At 38.0% G+C, this 24,112-nt stretch overlaps 1 protein-coding gene across 2 annotated transcripts in view; it reads left to right on the forward strand.

Moving 5' to 3' along the window:
• The first annotated feature begins 256 nt into the window (after positions 1–256).
• TNPO3 (transportin 3) overlaps positions 257–24,112 on the forward strand; it is an 86,628-nt gene continuing 62,772 nt past the window's right edge. The window contains exons 1-2 of one of the 2 annotated variants that reach the window (XM_008589930.1): positions 702–781; positions 11,604–11,764. Coding sequence is in view for 1 of the 2 variants with exons in the window: in XM_008589929.1 (XP_008588151.1) it covers positions 662–781 (120 nt within the window). In the remaining variant the exon portion in view is untranslated. Of the gene's footprint in view, positions 782–11,603; positions 11,765–24,112 lie in introns of both variants that reach the window. The other variant, XM_008589929.1, reaches the window with a different exon arrangement.

Raw genomic sequence — 24,112 nt, forward strand, 5'->3', positions numbered from 1 at the left:
ACGCCTTGACCACCGACCGGGCCAGAAAGGATTTTCTGGAAAAGACGGGGAAGTTGGAGGGGAAGGAAAGACCTGGATCCATTGTCAAGGAGAAGAGAGAGGCTCAGGTATGGGACACAGGTCGGTCCTAAAGCCTCAGCTGGAAGTGAGAAACCGAGAAAAACCACACCATACCTTACTTCCCAGCTCTTGGACCGGCAGAGCCACTTCCGGCAGAGGGCGGGGAAACAAGAGGAGGCGTGCCGGGAAGGAGGCCGTTTGTAGTGCACTAGGCGGAAGTGTGCCAAAGGTTTCGGTGCAGCTGCTTCCGGTCCGGGTCAACGCGGAATTGGACACTGCATGGTTTGTGCCATGCGGGGACAGGCTTCTGAGGGCAAGTTCGCGAGTGAAGAGGTGAGCACGGGCGTCTGGACTCAGAAATCTGGAGTCTAGTGGAAGGACCTGAAAGAAGGCCAGGAACCTGAATAAGATCTAACCGCTGTTTCCGAGGGGGCAACTACCACGGGGAACCCCTCAGCCCTGGTAACGGCCGAAGAGGAGGAGATGGCGCCAGTCAGGGAGCGGCCGTGGCCGAGACAGTGAGGAAGCGCGAAGGCAGAGCAACCGGGGAAGCCTCGGGAGAAGAATCAGAGTCATCGCTGCCGCCACTGCCGCCACTACCATGGAAGGAGCAAAGCCAACATTGCAGCTCGTGTACCAGGCAGTGCAGGCGCTTTACCACGACCCAGATCCCAGCGGAAAGGAGCGCGCCTCGTTTTGGCTTGGGGAGCTGCAGCGTTCGGTGAGGGGCCCAGAGAGGCCGTTCTGCGCCGCGTGGCCACGGCCGGGTGGGACCTAGGCTTGAGGGGAGAGCCTGAGCCCGGCGGCTGGCCTCGTGAGATCCTCCTTGGGGAGGAGCTGCTGCCGTGGGGTGGGGCTGTGTCGCTCTGTGGGAACTAGAGGCAGCTGATCGGTCGCGAACTGGCCCTTCCCCCGCCCCGTAGAATCTGATTTTTAGGTCCTGTGCTTCTCGCTTGTAGCATCGATCTAGTCCTCTTTTAAGTTCTACCCTTGCTATTGCTTCTTAGGCCGTGCTTTTCCGTTTTGTCTTCCTTCAACCAAACGCAAACCCAGTGTTTCTCCACCTTCTACTTAAGGATGCTTTATCCGTGTCCACTCCGTATCCAAGTATTGCATCTGGCAGTTCCTTCCCAGTCGTAGCCTTACTCGTACCTCACTGTTCTTTGCTGATTTTCATGCCCGTTTGAGTCCATTATTCTCGAAACTTCTCAGGTTTCTAGATTCTTACACGTGTGAATTTCCCCCCTGCTTTGGAATGCAACATAATATAAAGAAAACAAATCAATTCTGATTTTAGAAAATCTTTGGAGTTCTCTTTCCGCTTCATACTGGTCCTCTAACCTTGTTATTTCGCTTCATACTGGTCCTACAAACTTGTTTTCCGATTTTTAGGTTATTATAAGATGGGTATTATAATCGCCTTCATTATTCCATATAACTGTGTGAGCATCCAGTGAGGTGTTAATTGCAACCTATTATATCTGTTGTATTTCCGCATCCTTTGATTCATGTTTTATGCATCCTCCCTGAATTTTACACTTATTTTTGCTGTGCTTATTTCTGTGTGAGTGTGTATACATGGTGATCTTGCTGACTTAGATCCTAAGTGTAGGATTTACTTGACGAATTGTGAAGTACTTTGAAAACTAGAGGCTTATACTGACCGACAAAATACCTTTAACTTTATTTCTGCATTTTACACTCACAAGCATATTTTTTATTTGTTCCCTGTTCCCTTTTATCTATTTATTTCTTTTAACTCGTGTCTGATACTTAAAGGTGCTCTGCCCTATTAAATCAGTGCCTAGGCTGCAAGTGCATAATATTTAAAAATTTGTCTTTGAATTTTATACTTAAAAAAATTGGGGTCCAGGTTCTGGCTTATCTTGTAGGAAGTTAAAGGAATAAAACTCACTGTAGGCTACACAAGAAAATCATTCACATATGGTCTCATTTAGTGTTTAGTTTCTGTGATCTCTTTGGGGAGTCACAATTCCCTGATCTAAAGTATAAATAGGAGAAATTCTACACTGTACTATAAAAGTCACCTCTTCCCAACTAAACTTGCTTCTTGTTGTGTATATTTCATTTTATTTTTTTTTAAAAGACCGGTAAGGGGATCTCAGCCCTTGGCTTGGTGTTGTCAACACCACGCTCAGCTAGTGAGCCAACCGGCCATCCCTATATAGGATCCGAACCCGTGGCCTTGGTGTTATCAGCACTGCACTCTCCTGAGTGAGCCATGGGCCGGCCCATGTTGTGTATATTTTAATTAGTATTTGAGTACTTACCATGTATTGGCAACTGTCTTGGGTGTTGGTATTTGGAAATGAACCAGACTTGTGTATATTTTAATTAGTGTTTGAGTACTTACCATGTATTGGCAACTGTCTTGGGTGTTGGTATTTGGAAATGAACCAGACAAAAATCTCTTTTTACTACATGGGGTAGTTGTAATGATTAAATGAGTTAATATCTATAAAGAGTTTAGAAAAGTTCTTGAAACATAAAGGTTAAAATATGTTAGCAACTGTTATTTAAATTTTAGTCTCTTTTCTCTTTTTTCCATTACTCTCTGTTACAGCCTTACTTCATCATCATCACTGTTAGTACCGTCCCAACTACAACAGATGGCACACTGACAGGATAATTTGAGGAGAGTTTATTTTATGAAGGTACTATTATAAAGAATGCAGATATAATGGTACTACAGGAAATAGTGTGGTACCTGTAGCCAAACTGTTAACATCCCTAGGTGGGAGGGGATAAGAGAGGAAGTGGTTACTTGAACTTGAAAGAAAAGTATGGAGTTGGCTGCCTGGAGAAGAATGGTGACTTTCTGGTGAAGGAACACAGCTAGCTTCAGGTGACCTTGCTGGGAGAGAGCTGGAGGAATGAATGTCCTGACCTTATTCTCCTTCTGATCTCCTGCTAGAATTCCCCATTGTCAAACCCAACCAGAAGCCTGTTGATAAAGTCTATACAGGTCAGCCTACTGGAACAGAAAACATGGTAGAGAACAGTGGAAAAATAGACCTGGAAAATAGCCAGCAGAGTCACATATCATCATTTTTAGGCAACTTCAATATCTGGATTGAATAATTCATCTAACACTTTGGTCTCTCAATTCCTTTATCTTCTTCATTTTCTCCAGCCACCTGGTCACACAGTCACACCCTGGATCTCTTATTACTAAAAAGTCACCAAACCCTCCAAATTACTAATTCAGACATTCTGCTCTGGTCATAACCCACTGTTTTTCCAGTTTGCTGGCTCAAGAATCTCAAGTAACCCCACATTATAGTCTTTATTTTTTTTTGGAATCTTATATAATTTTAATTTTTATAATTTTTGTTGGTTTTCTTGGGGGGGTGGGGGCAGAGCTGGCCAGTACATAGATCCAAAACCTTGAACTTGGTGTTATGACATCGTTCTCTAACCAACTGAGCTAACATGCCAGCCCTTATCAAAATTTAAAAATTTCATTTTTAAAACAAAAGTTTTTTTTGTGCAACTTTTTTTTTTTCCTTCCTAGTGGTAATCGGTACCTTTTTCTTTTTTTTTTTTTTACGTTTGCTTTGTTTTCTGTATATCTACAGTAATTCATCCCAAAATCTTTGTCAGTGTAAATATCATCTTTGTATGTTCAGGCTGGTGATCTATTTCCTTTTTTGGTGGAAGGAAACATCTATCCCCCCCAGCCCTTCCTTTCTCTGCTCCAATATGGCCTGGTTCTGTAGGTCTCTTGCATAATTATTACCCTGGGATTCGCATTCCCTTTGCCTCTTTCTTGTATTGGATCCACTGATTCCTGGATCCCGTGATCTTTTCTTGGATTCCTTCTTCATATGATGGATAGTTGAGAAGGAAACCTCTGCCCCTTCTCATTGTCTTTCTGTAGGGCCTTTTTTCTTGGGCTACTTTTACCTTGAGAGGAGTTCTTTAGTATTAGCATTCTAAAGTCAAGTGGGGGAATAAGGCCTGGGGATGGATCTCACCACTAAGTATGTAGGCTTTAATTTAATGTTTTGTTTTTAGTATAATACTTCTGTTCTTATTTGAGTCTGTTGTCCCTCTACTTCAATCTTTCCAAAGTAAACATTGAGTCTTCTTTTATGTTGGGAGCATAGAAGCCTGGCTGCTCATAGTCAGGGAGAAAATCTAGGAGTAACTGCTTATTATACAGATTTTAATCCCACACCTGTACTTTTTGTTTTACCTGTGCCTCTCTCTTCAGATGTACTTGGGGGTTTTGCAACATGAATCAGTTTCCCCCCATGAATCAGTTTTCCCCTTGGCTTCCCCATTCTCATCTCTCCTCCTTCTCTAGCCCTAGGCAAATTTCAGTCTTCTTAGGTCTGCTAAGACAATCAACACTCTTCCATTAGTTTTCCAGTTTCCACAGTTTAGTTGTGATATCTGTCATCTGTTTCCATTTTCTTTGTCCATTTGAGTTTTTGCCTTTTTATTTATTTATTTATTTTAATTTAAAAGAAATCATCTTGGGCCGGCCCGGTGGCGCACTGGAGAGTGCGCTGCTTGGGAGCGTGGCGGCGCTCCCGCCGAGGGTTCGGATCCCATGTGGAGACCAGTTCCCGTTCACTGGCTGAGTGCGGTGCGGGCGCGACACCGAGGGTTGCGATCCTGTTGCCGGTCCCCGGTACGGGCGTGACACCAAGGGTTGCGATCCCGTTACCGGTCAGTAAAAAAGACGAAAAGGGGGAAAAAAAAAAAAAAAAAAAGAAATCATCTCTTTACTCTTATTTTAGTGGATTTTTGAAAGGGACCTGAGGGGAAACATATGTGTTTAATCAGTTAGTTCAGTCTTCTTAAACAGAAGTCCCTGCATTAGTTCTTGATCATTGAAACCTCAGTCCATTGACTGTCCCTTACTCTTTCTTTATTAGATCTTCCTGTCTTTACTTTTCTTTTTATCCTGTTTGGATTCCAAGGTTTATCATTTTAGACACTCTGTTAAATACACCATCAGCCTTTCCCCTCTGATTTGGTAAAACTTCAGCATGGGTATATTCAGCTGCTTCTTCTCTTGTCAGATCTAAGTGCTCTGCATCTCATCTTCTGAATTCTCTTGGATCTTAACCTTTTGGGATATCTTAGGTCTCACTTGCGTCTTCAGAATCCCTCTTTACTGAGTCCTTTCCATCAGCATTCAAACAGGTGTAGTATCTCATAGTAAGCAAATGTTTTTTGTGAGTAGGGGACACTACCTTTGCTCAATTTTGCTATTTCTTTGATTTCTTTCTTCTGTGCTTTTAACCTTTTTCAAACCTGTCTTCAAATGTAGAAACTATCCCATCTTTTCAAAGCCCAGCCTAAATTCTACTTTCTCCTTGAAGTCTTAACAGATTCTGTTCAGCTGAAAGTCATTGCTGTCCCTACTGAATCCCTGGAGCTCTTTATTTCATTGTGTTTGCCATTTTTTTTTTTTTTTTACCTTTCTGAAAATTTGTTTTGTCTCCCCTACTAGACTGAGGGATCCTTGTCACATTTGTTTATACAGTCTAATACCCATAGTTGAAGCAATAAACCAATTATTAAGAAAGGGAAAGGATCAAGATGCCTCACACACAGGTTCTTAAAAATGTTTGTTGAGGGCCGGCCCGGTGGCGCACTGGAGAGTGCGCTGCTTGGGAGCGCGGCGGCGCTCCCGCTGAGGGTTCGGATCCCATATGGAGACTGGTTCCCGCTCACTGGCTGAGCGCGGTGCAGGCGCAACACCGAGGGTTGCGATCCCGTTGCCGGTCCCCGGTACGGGCGTGACACCGAGGGTTGCGATCCCGTTACCGGTCAGTAAAAAAGACAAAAAGGAAGAAAAAAAAATGTTTGTTGAATGAGTGAATATCTGTGGGCATCTCTGAAGGACAGTTGGATAATTCAAATTTGTCTTTATCTGTGAATTTCATTTATTTTTGCTGTCTTTCTTCACTGTATTCATGGTTAATTGAAAGCCTCCTATAATCCTGTTTTCAATTTTTCCATCTTAAAAAATAAAACTTCATGAGGTGTTTATATTGCCCTCATTTTATATTTGCAAATACTCAGGTACAGAAAGGAGAGGAACTTTTGGACTCAATAAGGCTTTCGTGAAATAGTTACTATGTAGAATTTGTAATCAAAAGTGCTTTAATGTAGTAATAAGCATAAGGTTTTAATTTCCAGTTGGAAATTGATAAAGAACAGAATTTCTCTGGTTTGCTACAAAACGACTTTTAAGAATACACATTTTGTAAACCTATCTTCCTCATCTCCTCCTGCCCCCTTACTAATCTTAGAATCATGTACTATGGTTCTAATGACCTGGTGACAGTAGACTTTGTATAGAGGTGTAATTTGGATATGGTTTAGCCTGTGCTGTAAATTAGTGTCTTTTCTTTTTCTCTAATATTTGTATGAAATAGCCATTTTCTCGACAATCTATTCATTACAATAAACTTTTTTCCACCAAAATTCTTGGAAGTCTTCAGCACCATGGTTATGTTTTATGGGCAGATATCACTGTTAACTTCAAAGTGTTCTAAAAGAAAGAAAACTATTTTGAGGCATATCTTAAAGGAATTCTTATCTAATAGTAGCTTGTTCTGAATACAGTAGTTTCCTTTGTCCACTCCCCAGGAACCAAAATTGGTACACAATGTAGAAAGCTGTGGAAGGAAAGACCATCTTTTTATAGGGCTACAAATTTTGCTACTCAGTTCTAAGCTTGTAATTAAAATTATAAGTAGGAGAGTATTTGTACAGAGACAATCTATGGGTTAGAGGTTACTTCAAAAGTTTTATAGTCTGATCTTGAAACTGAAAAGGTATGAGGAAAGCATAAAAAGCATAAATCAAATGAAATAAAATCATGCTTTGATGGACTAAGTTGGCATTGTCATGATTGGTTTATCACATGTCCATGGGAATTTTCTTCTTCTTAAATATCATATCAGAAAGGTCATGGGTCATGGAATATCAGCTTGAATCTTCTTTCCTAGTACTTTACCTCTTTGGAGTTTCTTGTTTCTTTAGCTCTAGTTCTAAAACCTACAGTCTTTGGTTTTCCTCTAGCAACTGTATTTATTGATATTATCAATCTGAAAATTTAGACATTTTTTGGTGCTTATGCTTTTATTCTCCAGTCAAGTGACTCTTATAACATGCTTTTTTGAAAGGACAGCCTTATAGAAAACAGAAAATGTTTCAGTACAACTTCTGTAGGTCAGTTCAATGAATATAAGAGTACTGTGTGCCTCATACTGGGTAGAAACTGAGAGTGTATGAAGTAAATAATAAAACCCAAAGATCTTTCTCCCAGAGTTTACTAATCTAGCTGTGTCATCCAGTATGGTAGCCACTAGCCAAGTGTGGCTATTTAAATTAATTAAAATTAAATAAAAGTTAAAATTAGTTCTTTACACTATCCACATTCCAAATATTGGACAGTGCAAATATAGAACATTTCACATCTTTGGAGTATTGGAGCCTGTGTATGAGAATTTGTGACAGTATTTCTATTGGCAGGATAGTCTGTTATCTGGTGGCATTCCTCCATATTTGGATTAGTTTATTTCTTGTCTTATCAGGCCTTGGGCCAGAGTTGATGGTTTGATTCAGGATATGAAATTATCAGAGCTATATTTCTAATTATAACACAGCTTTTCCAAAGCCTTCCAAATATTTCTTCAACATTCTTTCATGGTTATTGCACTGAGTTATGGGGGAAATATGGGAAGTAGATTTTATATAAAAGTAAAGAAAAAGAAGGAAAGTAGATTTTATAGGGTTTTTTTTGTGTGTGTGTGTGGTAAATATTCAAAATATATTTACCATCTTAACCATTTTCTTTTCTATGGGGGAAATATGGGAAGTAGATTTTATATAAAAGTAAAGAAAAAGAAGGAAAGTAGATTTTATAGGGTTTGTTTTGTGTGTGTGTGTGGTAAATATTCAAAATATATTTACCATCTTAACCATTTTCTTTTCTTTTCTTTTTTTTGCGGCTGGCCACTGTGGGGTTCCAAACCCTTGACCTTCGTGTTAGCAACACCACACTCTAACCAGTTGAGTAACCAGCCATCACTATCTTAACCATTTTTAAGTGAATAGTGGCATTAAGTATGTTCAAATTGTTGTGCAGCTGTCACCGCCATCTGTATCCAAAACTTTTTCATCTTCTAAATCTGAAACTACACATATTAAACACAGTAAGTTCCTAGTTCACCCTATCCCCAGCCCCTAACAACCACCATCTACTACTTTGTCTCTTTGAATTTGACTACTCTAGGTACCTCATGTAAGTGGAATCATATAATATTTGTCCTTTTGTGACTGGCCTTTCTCACTTAGCATTATATCCTCAGGGTTCATCTATATTGTAGCATGTGTTAGATTTCCTCCCTTTTTAAGGCTAAATTAATATTCATTGTATGTATGTACCATATTCTGTATACGCATCCATGGATGGACACTTGCATCTACCTTTGGCTATTGAGAATAATGCTGCTGTGAACATGGTGTACAGATCTGTGGGAATCCTTGCTTTCAGTTCTTTTGGATATATATCCAGAAGAGGAATTGCTGGGTCATATGGTAGTTCTATGTTTATTTTTTTGAGGAACTGCCATACTATTTTCCAGATATCATAGAATTTTAATCTCTATTAAACTTAAAAACAAATTTAATTCATAAGAAGTTGAGATTACTTAGGCTATCTGTCCGGTATTTCCTTAGCTTGTACCAACGTACTGAATTATTACTGGAGAGAGTGTTTTATGTCTGTACAGGTGAAGTCCCAGAGAGAAGCCTTATTTCTCTTTATTGGAAGTTCACAGAACTGCTAAAGGGGATAATTTTGTTGTGTTTGGCATGCAGAACCCCTGAAAAGTACTTAATTTTCTTTTTCTGGTAGAGTTTACAAAATGTAAATATTAGGAAACAAGTTTTTTTTTTTCCATTTGCTGAGTTTTCTGTTAACAGTTTACATTATGGTTTTAACTTATTTTTTCTCAAGCTATAGTACAATTTTTTTCAGTTTTTCTGAGTTTTCATTGTTTTCTTGTTAATACTTTCTTCCTCAGCCATAGTGTAATGCCATTTTAAACAGTTATCCCCAAAGCAGGAGAATATATTTGTTTTTTTTTTTTTTTTTTTGGTCCTTTTTGAGACCGGCCGCACCGCGCTCAGCCAGTGAGCGCTGTGAACGCACCGGTCATCCCCCTATATAGGATCTGAACCCGCGGTGGTGGTGGCGGGGGGGGGCGCTGCTGCGCTCCCAGCTGCACTCTCCCGAGTGCGCCACGGGCTCGGCCCAGGAGAATATATTTGGAACTAGACTTAAAAATATGCATGTTTTTATATGAGCTTTCAGAGTTTTTTTTAACACTTTAATACATTTTTACAATACTTTAAGCTAGACATGTCACATTTCTATAAGTTTAAAAAATTTGAAACTTCAGCACTGTGTTATTAGGTATTTAATATGTGCAATTAAATTCTCATCTGATTTATATGAGTTGTTGTAAAACTTGCTCAAGTTGGCAGGAATAGAGACCAGTGATGAAAGCAAGTACATTTTCTATATTTTTGGCTTTCAGGAAGCCCTTGCATGGGCCTACCCATTTGCTTCAAATAAAATGGTTTCAAGCTTGGCACTTTCCACTTTTAAAATACGGCTGCCTAGTATAATTAATAAGGCCCACAGTGAAGCAATTATCAAGGAATGCATGCATTAATAACTCCCAACTGAAGCTGATTTTATGCATCCATCTTTATCTTTTTTCAGGGCCATTCTTGAGGTTAACATTCACATATATAGGTGATTGAGGATTTTTAGTTTGAATAGGGATTCTTTACACTTGCCGTGAAAATATTTGGGCAAGATATCTTGGTAGCATAGTATGTGTGACCGACGGGTACAAAGTTGAATCATAATTCATTTGACAGAAGACATTGTGACATAGGACTGTTTGAAAACACTTGTCCCAGAAGCACTGGGATTTTGTCAAAAACTGGGATGACCACAGTGTGCAGTGCTGTTATTTGGTCTTACTAATTACTTCCTTTAAGATTAAGATAGAACAGTGCATATGGGCACTACACAGTCTTCTGAAGTTGATTTGGAGAGTGAGAGTGTTTATCCTGGAATCTGAATGGCTTATGATGTTTTAAATAATTGTTTTTATTTAAGAGCTCTTCCCTCCCATAAGGAAAATAATTTTTTCCTTTTGACTGTCTATTCAATTATTATGGAGATCGCTGTGAAAATATAAGTTGGCTGAATTTATCTCTGTAAATTAGCTTTTTTGCTTCTAGAAAAGTTATTTATTCATACAAGGGTACTTTATAAGTCTGAGAACTTGGTAGGGGCTTTATGATATTTTTCTTTTATAACGTCTTTTGGAGGTAGGAGTTGTTTACTCATCACTGCTGTGGTTAAGATAGTACTTAAATTTCGTTTCATCTTCATTTCTGTGTTTCATGCCATCTTGCAAAACAAGTTATACTGAAAAATATTTTTAGGTACAGACGATTATTTTATGTGCTCCTCAGCTTATATTTTTCTTAAATAATATACTTTCGAACGATTTTCTCTCCCCACTGTCCAAGAAAACTATCAGAAAGTAATTTGTAGTGACAAAGTAGCAAATTTGTCTCAACTTTGTAAAATTCACATAAAGGATTAGATATAAGAACTTAAGGTAGCTGACAACTTAAAAAATTACTTTTTCTGTTTCAGGTAAATTACGCTTGTTCGTTCTTTACCTATCTCATGAAAATCATTTTTTCTTAATTTGGGAGATTCTGATTTTCTAGGACTATACCACATTGTTGCAGGGCATGTATCTAAAATGTTGCTTTGTTTGATTGATTTATAGTTTCGTTTTTAAGATTTTACTCTGTTCTGTGATGAAGTCTCCCTTTCAATCAACTTCTGCAATATACTATAAACCTTTGTAAGTCTTCATTTAATAAATATGTCATTTATTGATTGAAGTGCTTAAAAAATACAGCAACCTGACACATTTATGTTACTTTTCATGTCTCATTGAATTAATCTGTATTTCCAGAACATCATTTTCTATTTGCCAGAGTTCCTCAGTCCTCAGTGAAGTATTTTAAGTAATTCTGCTTAATTTGAGGAGTTTTTGTGTAGGATTAACTAGCAGCCCTAATCTTCTAATTCTTGGCAGCTAATGAATCCTTAGGTTCCTATCTGGGTGTGTGCTTGCATTGTTGAGGGCCTGTTCAGTGATTTCAGTTGATTCGGCAGTTTTAGAAATGTTGGTATAGAGATGAGTCTTGGAGCAACAGTATACCGTTAAAGAAAAAAAGGGGCAAGTATTTTTAGGATCTGCTGTGAAGTAATATGAAGGACTTAGAGCATGTTAGTGAAAGGATAGCTGGGCCATAGCCTGCTTCATATTAATCATATAGTCATGGAAATATCTTTTGAAAAGACTGATATAAAGGCCTGTTCAGCTACTGCTTTGTGAAATGGAAGATTGGAATTAGATGCTTAAATGGAAAATGTTCTCTTCTTGCAGCCTCTTTGAAATGTGCTGCTGGTGGGAGCTGCAGCTTCCTCCTGCTGACTCTGAGCCCCAGGCTTCGGTTGAGATGGTCGTTTCAGAAATGTGGAGCTTAGTCCAAGCCTGGATTTCAGTGGGTAGCACCTGGCATCTGTGGCTAGAAAGTCCTATGAAGTGTAAGTGCTTTATTCTCTCCTTGTAAAGAACCCCTTTTCCTTCCTTGATTCTCTTCCTTCTCTTCCTTCTTTGGGCAGCTTAGCAGAAGGGAAGAATAGTGAGCAATCTGCTACAGTGTCTAGGATATCAGGATTTGGTTGTATTTTCTTTATGACTCAATGACCAAAACAGGATTACTTGTTACTGTTTGGCTGTCAACAAATCTTAAACCTTCCTAGAATTCAAAATAAGGTGATAAATTATGACCCCTTAACATTTAGTACTGGCAGTATCATCATGGGTGATTTTTCATTGACAATTTGTAGCTTGTGAAACTCAAGTTTGCGAGATTTTTTTAGAGGTCACTCTTGTATTTAGTTCTTACTCCAAAAGACAAAAATTTGAAAGGAGAGGCACATTTGACCAGTGGGCAAGGCAGCATTATGATAAATAGGGCACTCGGAATTAGAAGATAGCTCTCCATTCCTTTTGGTTCTACTCAATACATTTGCACAGGAGTAATTCAGAAATTTTTCTAAGACCAATTTCCCATAGACTTGTCCTAGAAAATACATACAGCTGCCATCTATTTTTAGTTTAGTTATAAAAAACTGCAGAATAACATAATGACCATTAGAAAATTTCAAGTTTTATAATTGGTTTAGTTGCCAGGGTTTAGACATTGTTCTTCTTTTTTCCTATTTCAGAAATACTGGTGCTGTTTTGAAGTAAGCTCATTCCAGAAGAGACTCCCATAGGCGGGGGGGATTTTGAGGTTCCCTTCACTGAAATTTTTCTAAAATTTTCTAATTTTCATATTTTAGTTAAGAAAATATTGAGCTGCTTCTCATCACTAAAACAAAAGACATATATTTAAAAGCAAACCAAATCAAGGCTCCATCCTGGCAAGGCCAGTGAAGTTCTACAAATGAGAACTCAATGAAAAATGTCTTATTTTCTCAGGGCCTTTGTGTTCTGTATCTGTAAAGAACTGATTTGCTTGTTTTGTTGCCCTTTCTCTCTTTAAACATTTTGGATTCTGTTCTGGTAGGTGTCCCCAGTCCAGTGTCTCAGCTACCTAGCTTCATATTTAGGGGAACAAAGTGGCTATAGATTTATGAGATGATATCTTGATATTTTGCTTTATATTTAACAATTTAATATATACTTTATTTAAGTACCCGTTATAGCCAGATAATGTACTTATACATTTTGAGAGATGCACAGATAATTGGGTTGTTTTTCACCTTTGAAGAGAGCTTACAATCTGTTGGAAAAGATGAAGAAAGGCACAAGCAATTATGCCTTTGTAATTTGTAAACAAAGTTCTACAACTGAGCTGTTAAGAGTAAAGGATACCGTGGTACTAAGGTGAAAGGATTCACTTATTCCTGCTGGAGACATCTTTTCTAAACTGGTTATGTTAGATTTATTTAATTACGGAATAATTCAAACTAAAACTTGCTTTGTTTTGTACTATAAAATCAGAGTAATTGTGATTCTGTGTTTGCCAACTCTTTTTTTCTTTGCATGAGTTACACAGTTAATATATCCCATATTAACATTTTAAATTAATCTGTTTGGAAGATTAGTCTCATCAATTTTTTGCTTATAGAAAATTTTTTTTAACTTTTTTATTGAAAGGTAATTTATTTACATATAGCAAACTGCACAATATTCTTTTTTTTTTTCGTCTTTTGTCTTTTTCCGTGTCCGGCAACGGATCGCAACCCTCAGTGTTGCCCCCGTACCGGACTGGGGACCGGCAACGGGATTGCAACCTCCGGCGTTGCTCCCGCGCCTTGCTCAGCCAGTGAGCGGGAACCGGTCTGTATGTGGGATCCGAACCCTCGGGCGGGAGCGCCGCCGCGCTTCCCAAGCAGCGCACTTATCCAGTGCGCCACCGGGCTGGCCCACTGCACAATATTCTAACTCAGTGGTTTGTTACTTATATGTACATTTTAGTAATCACTAATAACATCAGGTGTAGAACATTCCATTACTCCAACAGGTTCCTGAAAGCCTCTTCCCACTAAATCATTCCCCCTCTCCCTTACCATTTTCTGACTTGTATCATCATAGATTAGTTTTGCCTGTTTTTTAAAAAAACAGCTTTATTGAAATGTAAGTCGCAACACAGTTCACCCATTTACTGTATACAATTCAGGACTGGCTGGTTAGCTCAGTTGGTTAGAGCACAGTGTTGGTAACATCAAGGTCAAGGGTGTGGCTTCCGGAACTGGCCAGCTGCCAAAAAAAAACAAAAACAAAAAAACCCATCCAATTCAATGGTTTTTAGTATATTCGTAGAGTTGTGCATCCATCACCACAATCAAATTTAGAACATATTTAATCACCCAAAAAAGAAAACTGTACCCCTTGGCCTGCCTCCATCCCCACCCACATCCTCTGCCCGAGGCAACCACTAATTGACTTTCTGTCTCTATAGATTTGCCTGTTCTTGCCATTTCATATAAATGGAATCATACAGTTTGTGGCACTTTGTAACTGGCTTCTATCACTTAGTGTAATGTTTCAAGGTTCATCCATGGTGTAGCATGCGTCAATACTTCATTCCTTTTTATGGCTGAACGATATTCCATTCTGTGTATATACCACATTTTATCTATTTATCAGTCAGTACACATTTGGGTTGTTTCCACTTTTTGGCTATTATGAACAGTGCTGCAGGGAACATTCCACAAGTATTTGTGGAATTTCTGAGTCATATGATAACTTCATTTTTAACCTTCCAAGGAATTGCCATCCTGTTTTCCAAAGGGCTATACCATTTTACATTCTTACCAGCGGTGTATGAGGGTTCCTGCTTTTCCACATCTTCACCAACACTTGTTATTATGTCTTTTTGATTATAGCCATCTGGATTGGGTATGAAGTAATATCTCAGTGTTTTGATTTGTATTTCCTGAGGGTCAATCATGTTGAGCATCTTTTTTTATGCTTATTGGCCATTCATAAATCTCCTTTGGAGAAATGTCTATTCAAGTCTTTTGTCCGTTTTAAAATTGAGTTGTCATATTGAGTGCCTTCATTTTAGAAATATGGTTTCATTGGGTATAGAATTCTCATTTGACTTTCTTTTTTGTTGTTGTTTTCATTTTAGATATATCTCTTCATTGTCTTCTGGCATCCTGATTTCTGACAAGTCTGCTGTAACTTTTTACCTTTGTTCCTCTGTATTAAATGTGTCCTTTTCTGCTCACCTTCAGTATTTTCTCCATATCTTTGGCTTTCAAGAGTTTGCCTACTATGTGTTCAGCATTTTTTTGTTTCTGTTTCCCCTTAAACATTCCTTGTTGCCCTGATCTGCCCTAGTCTTCAGCAGTTCCACTGTCCAAGGTTAAGGTTTTCCTAGTGATCCTGGCCTTCCCTGTGGTATTTATGTTCTGCCTTCCATCTGGTAGGATATTGTGCAAAATAAATTTCTTTTGCCCTTCCCTCACTGGCAGAAGACCTCTGATGGTGTTGGTAGCATCATAAACTCAATACTGTTTTATGCCTCTCCCCTTGGAATAGAGCTTTTTTCTCTTACCTTTACTGCAACAGCAGTGGATCTTAACCTGGGCTGTGGGGGTTAACATGGTTTCCTGCCCCTCCCCCCACAGCTAAAGGCTTTTGTTCAATAGGGGAAAGGGGTCTGGCCAGAGCTTTTTCTGTCTTTTCCACAGCTGAGGCTGCTCCTCTTCCCCAGGACTGCACAACCAAAGGAGGTTTTCTTTGATCTCCTGCCCCACCTCCAATCTTGTTCTTGAGTGGAGGTCTGTGGGAATATCTTGTAGGTGGTTGTGAACTCCCCTTATGTGTATGGATCCCAGGATTCTATATGCTTATACTAGCCCACACTCAGCCTCCATCAATTTGTTAAAAGTTTTAGCTGAAGTTTTATTAGCTGGTTGTCTGATGCCCATGTCTCCTCCTCTGTTCTGCCATAGATGAGCTGGTGCTTGCCTCCTGACTCCTTGGAGAGGCCTGTCCTTAGATAGACTTCAGCTTTCTGATGCATTTAAGAAAAGTTATTTTGGGGCTGAGCCCGTGGTGCACTCGGGAGAGTGCAGCGCTGGGAGCGCTGCTTTCCTGCCACGGGTTCGGATCCTATATAGGGATGGCCGGCTGCGATGCACTCACTGGCTGAGCGCGGTGCGGCCGGTCACAAAAAGGACAAAAAAAAAAAAAGGAAAAAAAAAAAAAAAAGGAAAAAAAAAAAAAAAAGGAAAAAAAAAAAAAAAAGGAAAAAAAAAAAAAAAAGTTATTTTGTAGTTTATTTGCTTTTTGTGTATTGTTAGCTCAAAAGCAGTATTCTTCCCATCTTTCTATAGCTTAGGTGGATGTGGAACTCCTCTCATGTATTTTATGCTTCAAATATTTTAAATACCACAATATATACTCATTGTTCATCGAGATTTACCCACATACTGAGCTTTGCCATTGCTCTTCATTGTTCCTGATTTTCATGCTTCCGTCCAGGATTGTTTTCCTTCTGCCTAGAGAACACCCTCCAGTATTTTCTGCATTATAGGTCTCATAGTAATGAACTCTCTTTTTATTTGTCTTAAAATGTCTGTATTTCCTTGCATTTTGGAAGGATATTTTCGATGGATATAAAATAACCATTGGCAGTTATTTTCTTTAAGCAGGACTTTGAAGATAAGATTTTTAGTTTCTGTTGTTTCCATTGAGAAGTCAGCTGTCGGTATAATTGTTCCTTTAAAGGTAATAACATATTTTTTCTTTGGCTTTTAAGATTTTCCTGTTTGTCTTTGTTTTTTTTTTAGCAGTGTTATTATGATTAGGATTTGTAGAGCTTAAATCTGTGGCTTGACGTCTTTTATCAGTTTGGAAATTTCTCAGCCATCATCTTTAAATAGTATTTCAGACTCATTTTCTCTTTTCCTTCTGGATTATTAGTTATGTATATGTATGTGAGCCTTTTCACTAGGTCCCACATGTCATTTGCCTTCTTCTCATTCTTTCCCTTCTATCCTTTTTTGACTTTGTGCTTCAGTCTTGCTATTTTTTATTGACCTGTTTCGTATCATAGTAATCTTTTCTTCAGTTGTCTGATTTGCTGTTTGGCTCTTCTAATTGGTTCTTAATTTCAGTTACTGTATTTTTCAAATCTAGAATTTCCATTTGATTTTTCATAGGACTCTTGACATTGGTGTTATATCACTCTTTAAACAATTGAGCTTACTGGCCAGCCCCAGATACCATTTCTTAATGAAAATTCTGCAGTTTGTCTTTTAATTCCTTGAATATATTAATAATTAACTATTCACTTTTTCCCCAATTTTATTTTTTGTATTTTTCACCTTTTGGAAATAAATTGCAGACCTTACTAATGCTCTACTCCCTAAACATCTCCACATATATCTTGTAAGAACAAGGGCATTCTTCTAAACTAAACTAAAACCATTGTCACTCTTAAGAAATTTAACACTGATATAATGGTATTATCTAATATACAGTCCATATTCAAATTTCTCTGATTGTTTCAGTTATAGATGTCTAGCTTTTTTTTCATTGAAAAAAATTTTTTTTTATTTATTATAAATATTTGTGGGGTACAGAACTGGATATCAATACATGCATACAATATGTGGTGATCAAATCAGGATAATTAGTGTACTCATGTTTACAAAACATAATCTTTGTGATCCTTTACTAGTTTCTCGCGAACTCCTCTGCCCCTTCCCCTACTTCTAATAACCATAGTTCTGTTCTTTCTCTTTTTTTTTATGTTTAATGTATTATTGTGATTGTTCCTTCCTCCCTTCATTCTTATTTTCTTTATTTTAGCTCCCACTTATGAGTGAGGACATGGTATTTCTCTTTCTGTGCCTGGCTTATTTCACTTAACATAGTTTTCTCTAAGTTCATTCATGTTGCTGAGAATGGCAGAATTTCATTCTTTGGATTTCTAGCTTTTTAAGTTTTTATTTTCCCTAATCCAGGATCCTACCAAGAATATGCATTGCTTTTAAGTTGTTATGTCTCTTTAGTTTCCCAGGGTTGGTTTTTTTGTGTGTGTGAGATAGTGACTTTAAAAAAATAAATCCAATTTCATTTTGTCATTGTTTTTAATATGCCCCACTGTTTGGATTTGTTTGGTTGTTTCCTCATAATTGCATTCTGGTTATACAATTTTTTTTTTTTCCTTTTTGTCTTTTTTCGTGACCGGCAACAGATCGCAACCCTCAGTGTCGCACCCGCACCGGACCGGGACCGGCAACGGGATCGCAACCCTCGGTGTTGCACCCGCACCTCGCTCAGCCAGTGAGCGGCCGGTCCGCATGTGGGATCCAAACCCTCGGGGGGAGCGCCACCGCGCTCCCAAGTGGCGCACTGCAACAGTGCGCCACCGGGCCGGCCCCTGGTTATACAATTTTTGCAAGAATACTGCATGGATGATAATTTGTTCTTTTTACTGATGCACCAGTAGTCACATAAAATTTATTTGTCCAATAATGGTGATAAGTTTTATTCTTTGTTTAAGACATCAGTTATTTTAGTGTTAGTCTGATAATCCCATTATCTAGAAAGATTATTTTCTATTGTGTGTTTGGTTTTTTTTTTCAGTTATTGTCATGTAGTTCTGCTTCTGTTTGATAGATGCTGGATATATTGTTTATGAAAAATTGAAAAAATAATAAATATTTCCCTCCTTAGTTGATTTTCTCTTGCTCTTGACAGGTCTTCATGATAGGCCCAGATCCCTTTAATTCAAGAAGAGATTGAGCAGATTCTGAATTATGTTTCAATTTTTTTTTTTTTTTGGTGGTGATAAAATATACATAACATCATATAATGTACCCATTTTAACCACTTTTAAGTTTGCTGGCATTAAGTACATTGTCATTGCTGTGCAACCATCACCACTATCCATCTCTAGAACTTTTCATCTTTCTTTTTTTTTTTTTTAAAGATGACCGGTAAGGGGATCTTAACCCTTGACTTGGTGTTGTCAGCACCACGCTCACCCGGTGAGCTAACCGGCCATCCATATATGGGATCCGAACCCGTGGCCTTGGTGTTATCAGCACCACACTCTCCCGAGTGAGCCACTGGCTGGCCCTATAATTGTTTTTTTTTTTTTTTTTTTAAAGATGACCGGTAAGGGGATCTTAACCCTTGACTTGGTGTTGTCAGCACCACGCTCACCCGGTGAGCTAACCGGCCATCCATATATGGGATCCGAACCCGTGGCCTTGGTGTTATCAGCACCACACTCTCCCGAGTGAGCCACTGGCTGGCCCTATAATTGTTTTTTATTTCTGTAAAATTGGTAGTTATTTGCCTACTTTCATTTCTGATTAGTTATTTAAGTCTTCTCTATTTCTTAGTTAATCTAGCTAAAGGTTTGTCAGTTTTGTTGGTTGTTTCTGGAGAACCAATTCTCAGTTTTTCAATTGTTTTTCTATTTTCCATTTTATTTATCTTGGCTCTAATCTTTATTATTTCCTTCCTTCTGTTAGCTTTGGGTTTAGTTTGTTCTTTTTCTAGTTCCTTAAGGTGTAAAGTTAGGTTGTTGATTTTAGGTATTTTTTTTCTTTTTTAATGTGTTATACAGCTATAAATTTCCCTCTTAGCACTGTTTTGCTGCATTCCATAAGTTTTTGTATGTTGTGTTTTCATTTGTTTCAAGGTATTTTCTGATTTCTCTTCCTTGAATGATTGGTTGGTTAAGAATGTTATTTAATTTCCACATATTTGTGAATTTTCTAGTTTTCCTTCTGTTGTCAATTTCTAGTTTCATTTAATTGTGATCAGGAAAGATACTTTGTGTGATTTCTGTCTTTTTAAATTATTAAGACTTATTTAATAAGTCTTATTCTTATCATGGACAAATTTGTCTTTTTGAGGACTGGTGTTATTTCTTGTTCCTTTCACTGCATCCCAGCTGAAAGTTTGGAGTATTTACCAGGTTCCTCTTCCTTGGTGGGCCCTGAATTCCAGTTTTCATTTTCTCAGTCTTGTGAAACTGTCCAGAGCTCTCCAGCTTCTCAGCTTCTTCTTGTCTTCTACTTTAAAATTAGCAAATGCCTTAAGGGGAAAAGTGGAGCCAAATTCAGGACTGAACTTTCTGCTCTTCCATTTTCTTCTTTCTGGGATCTGTTCTACCTGTCTTGGTAGCTTTGGTCCTTTTTATTTTGGTATTCAGTGAATCTTTTCTGGTTGTTTTTGACTGGCGAATTGGTATAACACCAGATAGTCTTTTATAACCAAAGCTGAAACACCTGGTAAATACGATGAGCACGATAGCTTCAGGTTAAGGAGCATATGGGGCATAAAACTAACTTCTGTGTGTTGTTAAAAAGCTTTGCTACTCTTTCTAAAAATTTTTACAAAAAGGATCTTACAAGATCTGTATCACTTTTTAAAAAGAATGTATATCTTGGAGATCTTTCCATATTAAGAGTACAAATCCCTTTTTTTAAAAAAAGTCATTTCCAATGGACATTTAAAAAAAATATTCAAACATCGTTAAAGGTGTTTGAAAAATAAGTCTCCCTGTATCCCTACTCCCAAGTTTATCAGTTTTGCATTTCTAACCACAAGTTAACCAGTTTTCTCAGAAGCAGATAGTTTTGTTTTGTTTTGTGTTATTTTTTCATTCTGCCCTTCATTTTTAAGATCTCTACGTTTAAGGAGATAGAAATGTTTAAATCAGAAGAAATATAGGTAACTAAGAATGATACAGTTGGTATTTTTTGCTAGTTTCTGCCATTCAGATTAAAGCACAACACAGCAGTGCACAAACAATGAACTTTTTTTGCAAGGGTCTTGACCTGGTGGGTTCACAGTTTTCACTTGGGAGAAAGGCTTCATCCTATAGATAGGTCAATTTAATAGGCAACATAGGGGTTTTGTTGTTCTGTTTTCTAAACACAGAAAGCCACACAATACAAGTGTGTAACATACTGAATTACTATATGCGGATGTCTTTTTAGCCACCATGAAAGTCAAGAAACAGAACTTTACTGGCTGCCCCAGAAGGCTTCTTTGTGCCCCATTTAACATAACTGCTTCCTTCTCCCTAAAACTAAGCACTCTCCTTTTGTAGTAATCCCTTTTTTTGTGTTTCTTTATAGTTTTATCACCCAGTGGACATTCCCACACTTTGTACTTGAGTCTTGCTGTTTTCTTTTGTTTTTTTAAATATGTTTCCTGAGTGTCTTTTAATCTGTGGGTTCTCTCTCTTTGTAGATTGATTATCTGTTGAGGAATACGGGCCATTTGCCCTTAGTTTTGGATTTTGCTGATTGCATTGTCATGATGCAGCTCTACTCTCTTTTGTATTTACTACAAATTGGCAGCTAGATCCAGAGGCTTTCTGAGACACAGATTTGATCCCTTTGTCATTGTGGTATAATGTTCTTTCATCAGAAGGCATATAGCATTTGGTTGTCTGTCTTCTGATTACTATTTTTTTTTTCCTTTTTGTCTTTTTTACTGACCAGCATCGGGATCGCAACCCTCGGTGTTGCGCCCGCACCGCGCTCAGCCAGTGAGTGAGGGAACCGGTCTCCACATGGGATCCGAACCCTCGGCGGCGCCGTGCTCCCAAGCGGCGCACTCTCCAGTGCGCCACCGGGCCGGCCCTTCTGATTACTATTGTGACACAAGTTATCCCAAGACTTAGTAGCTTAAAACAAAAACCATTTTATTGTATCTCATAACTTTATAGGTCAGGAATGTGAGCAGGGCTCAGTGGATGATAATTATGGTCCTTGAGCCATCCATTTGGTGGTTGGGCTGGTCTGGAGGTCTTAAGTCAGCCTCATTTAAATGTCTGACATTCTGGCAGGAATGGCTGGAAGATTGGACTTAGCTGGCCCCTCTCACTTTTCATGTAGTCTTAGGGCCCTTCCACATTGTCTCTCCAGCTGAATAGTATTATGTTCTTGCAGAGTAGTTGGCTTTCCTCAGAAAGTAATGTTCAAGACATAGAGGCAGAAGCTCCAAAGCTTCTTTTGACTCAACTTTGGAAGTCTCTGAATGTCACTTCTGCCATATATTCTATAAGTTAAGCAAGTTACTAAGGCCGAACTAGGTTCAAGGGGAAGGGAAATAGATTCTACCCTTCAGTGTAAGTTAGCATTGAATTTGCAGCTATCTTTAATCTACCCCATTATTTTTTTGTGATGTAATTTGATGTTGTTACTCAGTGCTTAGATCCATTAATCATTTGTGTGTTACACAATGGTGATATTCTAAATTTGTCAGTTCTTTTTTATTTATTTGCTGAAATACTTTTATGAAAAAACACTTCTTCTCTTCTACTGTTAGGTAATCTAGTGGTACATTTTATGTAGGAAAACCAGGATAAATGCTTGATTCTTCTCTTTAAGATAATGTGTTTATGTCTAATCATAATGGTCACCACGTCTCCTATGGTGGCCAGTTTTTTTCCCTTTTTTATCTTTATGAATTCTCATGGGTTTCAGTATATGTGATTGTTAAATCCCTTTCCAAATCCTAAATTGTCCTGTCTTTAGCCAGTGGTTGCTTCATTAAGTTGGCTCTAGTAGTCTTAGATAGCTTGTTCTATCCAGTATAACAAGATGTATCATAGAGTCATTTTGTATGATTCCTTCCTTGGACTGAATCTGCCATTTCTTCGAGAAGTACTGGTTTCCTTTAGTGGGAAATGAATTTAAAGACCATAATGTGGGCACTAGGGATGTAAATTGTTAACTGGGTTAGACATTGTATTTAGGTCTTTTTGTGATTAAAGCTGGAGAATCATTTATATTTTATGTATGTGAGGGGTCTTCAAAAAACTTCATGGAATGATTCATATTATCTTTTTTTTTTTTCCTTTTTTGTCTTTTTTCATGACTGGTAACGGGATCGCAACCCTCAGTGTCGCGCCCGTACCGCGACTGGCAACGGGATCGCAACCCTCGGTGTCGCGCCCGCACCGCGCTCAACCGGAGAGCGGACCGGTCTCTATATGGGATCCGAACCCTCGGCGGGAGCGCTGACACTCTCCCAAGCGCCGCACTCTACCGAGTGCGCCACCGGGCTGGCCCCATATTATCTTTTAATTCTGTTTTTCCACAAACTTTTTGACATACCTGTTTATATGTAATATATATATAAATTATATATACATATATTTGTGTATTTATGTTGTATATATGTATATGTTTACATGTGTACATAAGGAGGTATATAAATAGATATATAGCCACAAACTTTTTGACATACCTGTTTATATGTAATATATATATAAATTATATATACATATATTTGTGTATGTATGTTGTATATATGTATATGTTTACATGTGTACATAAGGAGGTATATAAATAGATATATAGATAATATTTATTTAAAGATAAAATAATTTACACAGATTTTTTTTTTTTTTAAAGATGACCAGTAAGGGGATCTTAACCCTTGACTTGGTGTTGTCAGCACCACACTCTCCCAAGTGAGCCATGGGCCAGCCCTATACAGATATTTTTAATTCAAATTCAGCAGTACAAGGTTTTTAACTTAAGCCTTTCTATATTACATCTAGTATAGTATTTCCTTTCTTCCTTAATGAGAATCCAGGTTGTCAAGGACACAGAGGATGATAGAATATCCATAATTATTCAGTTGCTTTATTCCACATTAACATGCAATAGCCTCAGACTAATAATACTAACACTACCAAAACCAATATGTGTACTGAAAACAGTTGAATTTATTTTTGCATGTTATCTCCATTGTCCTCCATTCTGTAATAATTATACTATATCTGTACCATCTGATTATGTAACTATTACATACCATTTCTCTTCCTTTTAATCATTTGCTCTTAGTTGTCCTTGTAAACCACATTTTTAATGTTTACCACCTGTCCTTATATTGATGACTTGTTCTCTCTAGTCAGTTTGGTTGTAAAAAATTCATTTTTTAAAGCTGAATGTTTAGGAAGGGCTAATGGGAATGATAATCTCTGAATTCTTGCATGTAACAGTCTGTGGCCTTTATAGTCAAAAGTCAGTTTGACTGAATATAACATCTTTATCAAATTTTCTTCTTTAGCATATCTTCAGCATGTTATTCCATTTTCTTCTGCCATGAAAGTGTTCAAGTCAAAGTAGATGATAATTTAATTTTTCACCTTATTATAGTCACTGATTCTTTTTATCTAATGCCCAAATTATTTTATTCTTTTTCCTGATGTATATTAATTTTACTAGATTATGTCTTGATGTTAGTTGTTGTGGGTCTTTAGGTATATGATAAGCTCTTTCAATGTGTTGTTTCATGTTTCCCCCTCCACCCTGCCAATTGCAGGATCATTTTTTTGAATTACAGTTTTTGATAATTGTTGTTTCCTTGTTTTGATT

This window comes from Galeopterus variegatus, unplaced genomic scaffold, assembly GCF_000696425.1.
Source record: "Galeopterus variegatus unplaced genomic scaffold, G_variegatus-3.0.2 Scaffold5762, whole genome shotgun sequence".
In the NCBI taxonomy this organism is placed as follows: domain Eukaryota; kingdom Metazoa; phylum Chordata; class Mammalia; order Dermoptera; family Cynocephalidae; genus Galeopterus; species Galeopterus variegatus.